The 13,118-nt window shown below is 39.1% G+C and overlaps 1 protein-coding gene across 1 annotated transcript in view; it reads right to left on the bottom strand.

The window, feature by feature from the left end:
- The window catches only part of WDR49 (WD repeat domain 49), a 198,229-nt gene that overhangs the window by 150,062 nt on the left and 35,049 nt on the right, over nt 1-13,118 (bottom strand). Inside the window, exons 2-4 of the mRNA XM_072618556.1 lie at nt 7,240-7,680; nt 4,797-4,973; nt 2,292-2,469 (exon numbers count right to left, since the gene is read on the bottom strand). Of these exons, the coding sequence (XP_072474657.1) occupies nt 2,292-2,469; nt 4,797-4,973; nt 7,240-7,680 (796 nt within the window). The remainder of the gene's footprint in view (nt 1-2,291; nt 2,470-4,796; nt 4,974-7,239; nt 7,681-13,118) is intronic.

Below are 13,118 nucleotides of genomic sequence, written 5' to 3'. Positions count from 1 at the left end.
GAGAGTTCCCTGGTCAAAGAGAAAATATTGCAAGCAGCTAGAAAGAAGCAATTCAAGTATTGTGGAAATACAATCAGGATAACACAAGATCTGGCAGCTTCTACATTAAGGGATTGAAGGGTGTGGAATATCATATTCCAGAAGTGAAAGGAACTAGGACTAAAACCAAGAATCACCTACACAGCAAAACTGAGTATAATACTTCAGGGGAAAAAATGGTCTTTCAATTAAATCAAGGACTTTCAAGCATTCTTGATGAAAAGACCAGAGCTGAAAAGAAAATTTGACCTTCAAACACAAGAATGAAGAGAAGCATGAAAAGGTAAACAGCAAAGAGAAGTCATAAGAGACTTTACTAAAGTTGAACTGTTTACGTTCCTACATGGAAAGACAATATTTGTAACTCTTGAAACTTTTCAATATCTGGGTAGTTGGTGGGATTTACATACACACACACACACACACACACACACACGTGTGTGTGTGTATACATATATATATTATATATATACACAGAAAGAGCACAGGGTGAGTTGAATAGGAAGCATGATATCTAAAACATAAAATTAAGGAGTAAGAGAGAGAAATTTTGGGAGTAGAAAGGGAGAAATGGAATGGGGCAAATTAGCTCTCATAAAAGAGGCAAGAAAAAGCTTTTTCAATGGAGGAGAAAAGGTTGGATGTAAGAGGGGAAAAATGAAGCTTACTCTCATCCCATTTAGCTTAAGGAAGGAATAACATGCACACTCAATTTGGCACGAAAATCTATCTTACACTACAGGAAAGTAGGAAAGAAGGGGATAAGTGGGGGGGATAATGGGAGGAGGGAGCAATTAGAAGTAAACACTCTTGGAGAGGGACAAGGTCAAAAGAGAAGAGAATAAATAGGAGGCAGGATAGGATGGAGGGAAATATAGTTAGTCTTACACAACATGACTATTATGGAAGTTGTTTGCAAAACTACACATATATTGGCTATATTGAATTGCTTGCCTTTTCAGTGGGGGTGGGTGGGGAGGGAAGAAGGGAGAGAAGTTGGAACTCAAAGTTTTAGGAACGAATATTAAGAATTGTTATTGCATACAACTGGGAAATAAGAAATACAGATAATGGGGTATAGAAATTTATCTTTCTCTACAAGACAAGAGAGAAGATAGGGATAAGGGGAGGGGAGGGGTGTGATAGAAATGAGGGAAGATTGGGGCAAGGGGTAATCAAAATGCATGACATTTTGGGGTTGGAGAGAGGAGAGACGGGGAGAAAATTTGGAACTCAAAATTTTGTGGAAATGAATGCTGAAAACTAGAAATAAATAAATAAACATTAAAGATTAAAAAAATAAAAAGACCTCAGAAAAGTAAGTAGTAATACATTTTTAAAATAGATTTTCTAGAGAGTTTGAGGTTTCAGTTAAAGTTTTATATTAAAAAATTTTAGTAGTACACTTAGAGATGATTTTGAGTGCTCTAAAGTTTGCAGAACCTAGTCATTAAGGACCAAAAATATCAAGAAAAATGGGTATTTGAGAGGATTGGGGAGGAGTGTGTGGAAACTAATGGAGAAGGGGGAACTAATGTGCATCCCCTGGGTATGAAAGAAAACCAGTGGAATAGTTTTGCAGGGAACTTATTCAATCTTTCTTTTTTAAAATGAGCTAGTAATATAACTTAGGGTTGGCATTGAGTCAAAGCTAAATGGATGCCAGTGACAAATTCTCTTGTCCTTCTGGGCTTTCCCTACTGTCCAGCTCATGAAAATTAATTGTATTCAGAAGAAAGGTTATTGACAAAAAAGAGGGAAAGTAATCTTAATCCTGGGAAAGGAGCAAACCCAGACTCAGTTCTGAGTAGCAATTAACATTACTTTCTTGGCTGAAATGGCCAAGTGGTCTACCTTCAAGACTCAGCTTATATAACTCCTTTAAGAAATTTTTCCTAACTCCCTTGTTGTCAGTTGTCCCCCAACACCCACAAATTATTTGTAATTTGTGTTTACTTAAATTTACTTCCTCCTCCTCCCCAACATACCCAAAGAAAATGTAGGCTCCTGGAGGGCAAGAATTCTTCCTTTCTTCCTTCCTTCCTTCCTTCCTTCCTTCCTTCCTTCCTTCCTTCCTTCCTTCCTTCCTTCCTTCCTTCCTTCCTTCCTTTCTCATATTCCAAGCTATCTAACATAGTGCCTCAGACACAGTAAGTACTTAATACAGTCTTGATGAATTAAATGGAATCAAATCTGAGTCCAAATCACACAGAGTCTTTTCTGACTCTCATGATGTGGTTCAAATTCCATACCTTGCCGGACCCATTCTTGGTTATGATGTCTGTGCTCTAATGTTGAACAGCATTTGTGATAGCCAGATGCCAATTCTGCCCAGTTAATGGTCACTGTGTTGTCCTCATCTTCAGAAGAACTCATTGGTGGCCTTTCAAACAAGGAGATCAAGGCCGTGCTGAAGGAGATTGCTCGAACCTGAGCCAAAGATGACATTGAAATAGATGTTATGTGTATGGGGAGGGAGGATGAGAAGGGGGATTGCAGCATGAAAATACTACATTGTTAAAAATTCATTGTGTGCAGGGGATTTAAATGTTAATATCAAATTCTTTGCCATTTTATTTAAGGAAAGTTGACTTATGATTCTTTTAAAAATGGAAAGAGCTATAAAGCTTGGTTAAACAGACTTAGCACATCTGACCTCTGAGCATGAGAAAAATCTAATATGGGTTTATAAAATATTCTTGAAGCTCCAGATGCCAAGGTGGAACATCATTCATTGTTATGGAAGAGGAGGCCAGCTGGGCAAACTACACCAGAGGTCATCTAAATATTATCTAGAGGCAAGAATACAATGGCTAGGGAAGAAAAGGGTAGCCTGCTGCAAGTCATCACACTAAACATCACCATCCCCCAGATCCTGGCTTTCCTAGCTATGACTAAGGTGTAGCAAATGGAACTTTGCCCCAAGGTGCCAAGGTTAAAGGTCACTGAAAGCAATTGAACTCTTTCAAGAACATAGAACAAAAAAGCTAAGTGCCTAGTTTTCAGCAATAATTGGTTAAAACAGGAAGAAACTAGATGCAAAAATGAGCTTTTCCTTTCAATTCACCCTCCTTCTTTGGGTCACATTAGCAGTGGCTTTATACCAGTATACCAGAATCTGTCCCTTAAACTCCAACTTTTCATACATCTTTACCTGAGTATGGTTCATAGTGCTTGCTCTAGAAACGAAAAGCTCCTAGTCAATGACTCCATTATTTTCCAGAAACTCTATCTGGTAGCAAAGGCTCATGGGACTCCCCCCAGATTCTTGGCTAAATATTGTCAACAACTTAGAGCATTCTTCTATATGAAGGCTATGGGCAGTTCCACAGGGCAAGATCCCCAGAGTTTAGTGCTAAAGACAGGATCGGGTACCAGAACTACAAATTAGTCACTTCACCACTCTGGAGCAGCAAGGCTGCTGGCACCCAAGAGCTTCTGATCAGCCTTTCCCCTTCTTATAATAATAGCATAAAGGCTTAAAGTGTGTATCCAGTATGAAAGCATATGTCAGGCCTAGTACCCTGAGGAACTCAAACCATTGATATTCAGTGGTCGGTCCTGCCTTGCCTAGTGTCAGTACAGGTTTTGCCGTGTGAGTCAGAACTGTAGGCACTGGACCAAAGAAGATGAAGACCATAATTTTTGCTACTGAGAGAGTACTTATTCCTGCTGGCATGTGTCTGTCTGTGGATGGCAGGAAGGGCTCAGTAGACTGGGCCAAGGAGGTCAGATAGGGAGTTGCCACTGAAGAGGATTGACCCTGTGTTAGTCCAGTTAGGTTCAGGCCTGAGAGTGCAGTTCTGTCTACAACAGTCAATGAGAACTACTATGGAATAAGTGCTACTCTTATAAAGGTAGTTCAATTTTGGGACTATTCAGTTCAAAGCAGAGAAAAAGTGGCCTTTTAATATGTCAAGTTTCTTGATAATTAGCACCTAATAGAAGAGTTCTCTACAATGACACAAGTCTAACAATTACTTCAAACTTGATGCGATTCAAAGACTAATCATTAATGGTTTGATTTAAACTCAGAAGGAAATCATTATCATGATAATTGCTAATATTCATGTACTACATTCATGTTCACAAAGTTTTTTACATAAACTGTCTCATCTGATCTTCACAACAGCCCTGAAAGGGAAATGTTATCATTATCCCCATTTTTGTGAATGAGGAAACTGAGGGAGAAAAAAGTTAAGTAACTCAGGTCTTCCTGACCCCAAGGCTAGTACTCTATCCATGACAGCAGCCAGAGGAAACCTCCTAGGCCTGAGCCACTTAGCATATTTTTCCCCAATGACTTATACAAAGAGGCATAAATGTGTGCTGATCAAATTTGAAAGTGAAACAAAGCTTAGAGAGAGCTAACGTGTTGAATGACAAAATCCAATTCTAGAAAATTCTTACTGGGCTGGAACATTGAGCCAAATCTAGCAAAAAGAGAAGGAATTCTAGATCATTCTTTTTAGGTACAAATTTAAGTATGAGTTGGACTCAATAGTCCTTTCCAAGTCTGCTACTTCTCTACAAACCTTGGGAAAATTATACATGAATGTAAGGCTATGACATCAGAAGAAAGGATGAATAAATCTTCTATTTCAAACACTCACCTGGGATTTGATCATCTCTAATGACGTTCCATGCTAGAGTATCCAGCCACCATCCAACTTCCGACCTTCTTTTTCTGTTATAGATGTGTGTATATGTGTATTAAATCTACAGCCTTCTCTCTTACCTAAAGAGCCTTCACTTACCTTTCCAGCTATGTCCCCAAAGGTGAGCATTGATTCATTAGCGTCCTGAGGGTTATACCAATAGTGCATGCATGCAGGTGTGCTTCCAAGGCCTTGTAGCTTGTACTGACAAGGGAATTCTTTATTAAAGAGCAGGTCATAGAAACAAATCTCTTTGCTTGTGGAAGCCACAGCTATCTAGGGTTAGAAGGGAAAAGAGGGAGAGATAGATTTCAGTTTAATTCAGTATGCCTGGATGTAACCAGAAAATCTAGTCCACAGAGCTGGGAATTGGAGAGGCAGACTTAAATGACCCATGAGGTCCCTTGTGATCCTGAAATGGGAATCTGGAGAAGAGAAAACTTGTGCTGGGCCATGATGGACATCTTCAAGTATTTGAAGGGCCACCATGTGAAAGTGGGATAACACTGTTCTGCTTGGCCTCAAAGAGGCAATGGGTAGAGACAGCAAAAAGGTCAATTAGGCTTGGCATAAGGAAAAATTCCTAATAATTTGAGCTAGCCTAAAGTGGCATGGCTGCTTTGAGAGGTCAAGGGATCACAGTCCTATAGCTGGAAGAGACTCTAGAAATTACATAGTCTATCTTGCTCATTTGTACAGATGAGGAAAATAAGGTTCTAGAGGTTAGATGACTTTATCACTTTATCACTACGCATAAGTAGTCAGCTGCAGAAGATAAGTCTGAATCCAGTGTCCTCATCACTGACTGAATGACTTTCTCTTCATTTGAGGCCTTCAAGCAAAAACTGGATAATTGCTTGTCAGGTATATTTAGCACAATGCCTGTGATGTAGTAACTGCTGAGTAAATGCTTTATCTATCTATCCATCTATTTATCTATCTATATCTCTCCATCTGTCTTTCTCTATCCTCCTATTTACCCATCTCTACCTCTATATCTATCTCTACATCACTTATCTACCTCTTCATCATCTAACGATCTCTGTCCCCATCTATTATCCATCTATCCATATATCCACCTAGCTATCTAGCTATCCATATTATAGGAGAAAAACTATTTCAGATATTTGTTAAATCATCAAAATTCTGAAATTCTACCTATGACCTGTAAGAGACAACTCCATACCTGTTGGTAATTTCTTAGTTTTCTAAGAATAAGGATCTTCAGTGCTCCATCTAGTCTAAAATTCATCTGAACATAATCTGAAACAACTGGTAGAGCAGCAATAGTATTTGGGTCCAAAATAAAGAGACCTAGTTTCCAAGCCAAGATTTAGTAAAGGGACAAGTTCTAGGGAGAGGATGTAGAGAGTATTCTTTTTGGAGAAAGATGATCTAGAAAGCCTCCAAGGTCCCATCCCACTCACATTCTGTAACTATATTCCATAATCTGTGGTGCCAAAAAATAGCTAGTGACTTAATTATATCATTCTTTAAGATTCCCAAATCTAAAAAGCATATTTAATCCTTGGAAAAGGAGCCCTTGTGTTGTATTGCATTTACATAGGCATAGGCATTTACATACCCCTACTATCAACAGTATACTAACCGGGGCTTTTGTTTATGGTAAAAAGAGAGTAGTCTCATCTGGGCAAGAGAGTATTCTGATGTGGATCAGTTTTCAATGCATCCTTTGCAGACTAGAAAGGTTTAATCATCTGGGAAATGAAACAACTGGGGTCAGTCTCTACAGATCAGGTCATAGCTCTCCAATGAGCATCTATATATGGCCTCTAAGGTGGACAAAGTATTTTTCATTCGTTTTCTCATTTGACCTCATGATAGTGGATATCAAGTGGACCTCAGGGTCAGAGAGGTCATTTCAAGTCCTTTTTATGACATTAACTGGCAAGTTACCTAACCTCTCATATCCCTAAGACTATAAACTTATTTATATCAGTAAGGGAAGTTTCTCAATCTGAGAGTTCCCTCTATTAATGAAATTCCAGGTCCAGTCTGTATCTCATTTGTACCTTACAGCAATTCTATGAGCCAGGTAATTTAGACATTATTCTCCTCATTTTACAAATGAGGAAACTGAGGCTTAGATAGTAGAAGCAATTTTCCCAAGGTCACATAACTAGGAAAGAACAGATCCAGGCCTCAAACCCAGGTTTCATAGGATCCTAGGCCTTCTGAGAGGGACCATAGAGATCCACCTAGTTCAACCCTCTCATTTACATGTGGGGACACTGAGTCCTAGAGAGTTTTTGTGACTTGCCTAAGATCACACAACTAGTAAGTGGCAGAGCTGGAATTTGAACTCAAGTCTTCAGCTCTAAATCCAAGGCTGTTTCCCCTATACCATGATGTTCCCATATCTTCTAGCTTAAAATCTGATGGTCATTCCATTACATTCTTTCCATTAAATAAGTGCCCATTTCCCCATAGTATTATCCTATACAAATTTATGAGGCTAAGGTTTTATTCAAATAAGCTTTTCATATAAAAAGCCCTGAAGTCATTAAAAAATTCTTTGTACCTTGTTTACATTTTCCAGAGGAACTAGGCTTGTCACCCACAGGGTTTTTAGCTTGATGGCATCTGAAGTTATAGGAACTTTTTCTTGTAGTTTTAAATTCTCTTCCCAAACCCCAAGCAAACCTTCCTTGCTTACAGTCAGGTAACGGCTTGAACTTTTCAAAAAGATGACTTTCTGGATGGCATCTTTGTGTATCATTGGGAGCAGCTGAGGGTCCTTCCACTGGGGAATCACAGCAGATTTGGCTCGCTCATCTTTCTCATTGAGGTTCAACAGTATCAAGGAGATCAGCTTATCCCAAGTGATGCTATCATCCCGGGCCACATCAACTTTATCGAACAATTCCCCATATTCTTCCTTGGTCCCATGACCAAGGATTTCTGGCATCTTCGCCATGAACTCTTCTCTGGTCATGCATACTCTGTGATCTGATCCAGGAGGCTTCAAAAAGGATAAAGAAACTTGTATGAGATTCAGTTCAAATCAAAAAGCATTTTTTAGAGTTCCTACCATGTCTAAGAATTTATATTAAGTACGAAGGATGCAAAGACAGAAACAGAAGAGTATCTGTCCTCAAGCAGTTTATGAAAGAAATGTCTACAAATAGCTTATATTTCAATTCTTGAAGGACTTATAATCAAAGATTCACAGATACAACCCCAAACTTTAGGAGATGGTCTTCTGGAACTGCTGTGGCTAAAATAAAGCATCATAATGACGCCATCCTGGTGATGAGGTATTCTGAAGATGATTATCTCTCAGACAGTGGTATATAGTCTTCCATTGGAACCATAGCCAAAATCTTTTCCAACTTTTTAGGGCAAATCAGAACTTGAATTCCCTCAACATTCAAGAACTTAGAATTACCTCCATTCCACAAACAAGGGATCTGAGGACACACACTACTCTAAATTAAAACATCACTATGTACATAGGACAGGTCAAATTGAGAAATGCGAAATATTAAAGAAGGGATAGATTACTTCTAGCTAAGGGCAGTCAGGGTAAGCATCATGGAAGAGATGGCACTTAAGCTTAGACTTGAAGGAAAAGGAAAAATTTAATTGACGGAAATAAAGGAGGATTCCATTCCCAAGGTAGGAGACGGTATATGCAATGACACACAGAGAGAGGTTTATGGAATGGCAAGGAGTGGAGCTTTGTTAGATTATAGAAAAGAGGATGGAGTGCTATATGAAATAAGACTGGAAAGAAGGATTAGAGATGAATAGTGAAGGACTCTGAATGCAAGCTTTTGGTGTTGACTGGCCATTTCAATGACACATTTGAATTCTACTTCAAATCTTTACTTGCTGTTGGCACTGGGCAAATCATGTAACCTTTCATTTTCAGTTTCCTCATTTGTAAAATGAGGATAATAACACCTACCTCATAAAGTTGTTGTGGAGACCACATGAGATAATAACTCTCACCCCTACTTCTAATGTCTTCAATCTGAGATTTCATCTAGTTTACATTGAATATATTTTGATCATATTTAGCTATTTGCACATTGTCTCCCTCCATTAGACTGTGAGGTCACTGAGGCCAGGGATGAGATTTTTGCCTTTCTTTCTATCCTTACTGCTTAGCACAATGTCCGGTACCATAGTACATACTTAGCAGTGGTGATGATGATGATGATGATGACGATGAAGATGATGATGATGGTGGTGGTGATAAATATGTAAATGACCTTGCAAACAGTAAAGGACTCTAAAAATAGTAGTTTTTATTATGTGGAGGAACTCCTGGTATGGAATACACACTTTGCAAAGTACCTTATGTGTGTCTCCTCTGTTGATCTTTTGCTTGGGGTAGGAGGAGAGAGGGTCAGAATCTACGATTTCACTGATGCAAAACAAAGATGTTGTCCCATGCGGTCCACACACCCTCGAGTACAGCCCAAGCCAAATTAAAATGTAGTTCCTATGTGACTTTAGTATGTTAATTTATTAATAAAAAGTGTATAATGTGTGGTTTTCTACATCAATATGTGGCCTGCAGGGATCCTTATGCACAATTCCATGGCCCATTTTGTGGTCCCCATTCCCATTCAAATTTGACACCCCTGCTATAGAGAACTAATAGGGAGGAAATTCCCTAAATGAAGACATCTCAGCTGTGACTTCCAGTCGTGGAGGGTTCCCAGAACACTGAGTGGCTAAGTTACTGGCCACCAGTCCATCAGAGGCAGGATTTGAACTCAAGTCCTCATGTCTCCAAAGTTAGCCCTCTACCTGTTATACCACAACTTCCTATGCAAATGCCAAGTTAAAGAGTGTCACTTTTATTTGATAGTCAAAGAGGAACCACAGAAGCATTTTGAGTAGGAGAGTGACTTGATCACACATGTATTACAAAGATACTTTAGCAGGCCCATTGATCCATCTTATTTTCCATTTCAACTACATGAAGAATGGACTGATGAGGGGGAGAGAGACTATTAGAAGAGAGACCATGTTAAGAGTCTATTCTATTGGGCAAGCAAGCCAGCCCAGGTGAAACAGCATGTGTCTGGCAAGTCAAATGACCACTACCACCTTCCTTCAGATACCAAAGCCAAGGACCCTGAACCTAAGAGTTCTGGCAGTGGTGGCATCTCCAGGCTGCCAGTCATGCTTCTAGCTCAGCCACTTTAACCAAGCAACTCCTATGGAGATGGGACCCACCTTCACCAGTACCAACTGCTGGCTAACTACCACTGGCAGGCTAATTAACCCAAGAGCCCTGGGAATAGAAACACCCTCCACCTATTGGTCCTACTTCCAACTCCGGCCCCACCACCATTGTCCTGGGAAGCAACCCACATGGATACACACCCTGACATTTGCTTCCTTGCATGCTGAAGCCAGCACCACTGAAAACCCAAGAATGATAGTTGTCATCCCAAAGTGCTTGGCACTGCCAAACGGCTCCACATCAAAAATGGACACAATTTTATTGGCCAAAATAACATTAAAATGTTTATATTACCATATACTTAGCTGTTGCTCCCTAAAGACCATGGGAGATTTCCATCTGACTTGCACCTACAACCTTCTGTATATCTTGTCTCTCCCACTTAAATTTGAATTTCTCAAGATAAGAGGACAATCTTACTTTTCTGTTTATATCCCCAGCACTTAGCACAGTGCTTTGACATGTGTTTTTTTTTTAAATTCATTTGTCCATATTAATTTATTCATGATAGTCCAAGTAAAATATGGCACAACAAACAGAATGCTGACCGCAGAGTCAGGAAGACCCAAGCTCCCATCTGGCCTCAGACACTTACGAACTATGTGACCCTGGGTAACATAATATTTTCTTTCCTTTGGATACATACTTGTTTAGGAAGGCCACTTAAGTCATAACTTAACCTCCGCTTGCCTCAACGTCCTCCGTTCCGAAATGGGGAAATTATAACACCTACCTCCAGGGTGGTTGTGAGACTCAAATGAAATAATAATTGCAAAGTCCTGAGGACATGCCCGGCACGTAGTAAGAACTACAGAAATATTAGTTATTATTACTATCATTATTAAAAGGTAATGAAGGCCTAAATTATGATAATGGAAGTAGGAATGAAAGAGGGAATGCAAGAATTCTAGTTATGATGACAGTTTGGTAAACTGTAGACAAGCCTAGCTCTCCCACATAAATCCTAGAAAATATCTAAAAGGGACTCCAGAAAAAAAGGAGTAATAAAGAAATTCAAAATAAAGAGAAGTAAACTTCTATCCAATCTTCATAGAAAGTCCTTGTGCCAAGGGAGACATGCAAAAGTCCAATAAAAGGACCTGAAGCCAGCCAACATGCTAATCAGGGGTGTTGAAGAAAATGTAAGCTTCAGTAATCATGGGTCTGAAACTAGATTCCTTCTCTGACCTGTCAGAAAAAGAGGTGGGGAGAGAAGTAGCTCCCATAGGTCAATAATGCACAGGGACATAGGACCCAGCCACACACCCCTCTTGGGCCTGAAAGCTACAGTGGAAGACAAGTCCAAAACTTAGTGCTGAGGTGCCAGTACCTGAGACAAGTTTCATCTCGAGCATTCCTTTGGGGCCTGTCAGGGCTATAGCAGCAGACTGAATCAACTCTTGACATGAGATAATGCAAAGAGAAGAAAGCAGCTATTAACCAAGGCCAGAACTTAACTGTGGACCACTAAGAGACTGAGACAGCCAGAAGGTAAGGATATGGGTGGGACCTAATACCAGTTGACCAATCCAAATCAGCAGCAGCAATGGCATTCATTCTTGTCCAACAGAGAGGACAGAAAAAAACAATGCCTATATAACCCATCCAAGAGTTTTGAAGGGGACTGGCTCAAGCTCAAAATCTGAAGTCAAGAACTGAGGTTGAAAATGTGAATAAACAGAAAAAAGCAGTGAGCACAATGAATAAATATTAAGAGTTAAGAGAAGTCCAAGAGGTACAGCCAGGGGGAAAAAAGATTATTTCCACAACCACTGGAGCCCCAGAGGAAATAAATACCTTGGTCACCACACATAATGTAATGGCTGAAATAAATGAAGCAAGATATATTTTTTAAAAAAGAGATTAACATAAAATGATTGAGAGGACAAAAACATAAAAGAGCATGATTTAAAATAGATGCTTGAAAGTCTAACCCAAATAATGAATTACTGAAAAATAAAATGAAGAAGATGGTACTCAGTGACTCCTTGAGGTGGGAAATATTATACCAAAGTAAAAATGTTGGAAAAATAGAATAAAACATGAGGTATCTGAAAAGCAGATGTTAGATACATACACATTTGCATACTATATTTTATGTGTATATATACATACTTATAGCTTATTGAGATCCAGACAAATGTACATGTAGGGGCAGAGATAAATATATGTGCACTGACCTAGAAAAACAGGCCAAAGAGTATTGATTTAAGAATCATATAATCCTAGGTATAAGGATTGATACTATAAACAAATTAGGGGAGCAAGGAAGAGTGTGTTTGTCAGATTTATGGAGAATGGAGAAATTTTTGACTAAACGAGATAGAGAACATTAGGAAGTGCAAAATGTATAATTTTGATTACATTAAATTGAAAAGTTTTTGCACAAACAAATCCAATGCAACCAAGATTAGAACGGAAGCAGAAAACTGGGAAAGATTTTTTTCAACTAGTGTCTGTGATAAAGGCCTCATTTCTAAAATATATAGAGAACTGAGTCAAATGTACAAGAATACAAGTCATTCCCCAGTTGATAAATGGTCAAAGGATATGAACAGGGAATTTTCAGGGGAAGAAGTTAAAGCTATCTATAGTCATATGAAAAAATGCTCTAAATCACTATTGATTAGAGAGATGCAAATCAAAACGACTCTGAGGTACCACATCACACCTACAGATTGGCTAACATGACAAAACAAGAAGATGATAAATGTTGGAGGAAATGTGGGGGAGTTGGAACACTAATTCATTGTTAGTGGAGTTGTGAGCTGATCTGGAGAGCAATTTGGAACTATGCCCAAAGGGTTACAGAAATGTGCATACCCTTTGACCCAGCAATATCACTTCTAGGACTGTATCCAAAAAAAGATCATAGAAATGGAAAAGCATCCTACATGTACAAAAATATTTATAGCAGCTCTCTTAGTGGTGGCCAAAAAATGGAAATCAAGGGGGTGCCCATCAATTGGGCAATGGCTGAACAAGTTGGAGTATATGAATGTAATGGAATGCTACTGTGCTATAAGAAATGATTTACAGGAAGACTTCAAAGAAGCCTGGAAAGACTTATATGAACTGATGCTGTGTGAAAGGAGCAGAACCACGAGAACTTTGTACATAGCAACAACCACAGTGTGTGAGGAATTTTTCTAGTAGACTTAGTACTTCATTACAATACAAGGACTTAAAAAATTCCC

This window comes from Notamacropus eugenii, chromosome 6, assembly GCF_028372415.1.
Source record: "Notamacropus eugenii isolate mMacEug1 chromosome 6, mMacEug1.pri_v2, whole genome shotgun sequence".
Lineage (NCBI taxonomy): Eukaryota > Metazoa > Chordata > Mammalia > Diprotodontia > Macropodidae > Notamacropus > Notamacropus eugenii.
Note: the sequence above shows the minus strand (reverse complement) of the source record. Positions and strands in the feature narration are given on the sequence as shown.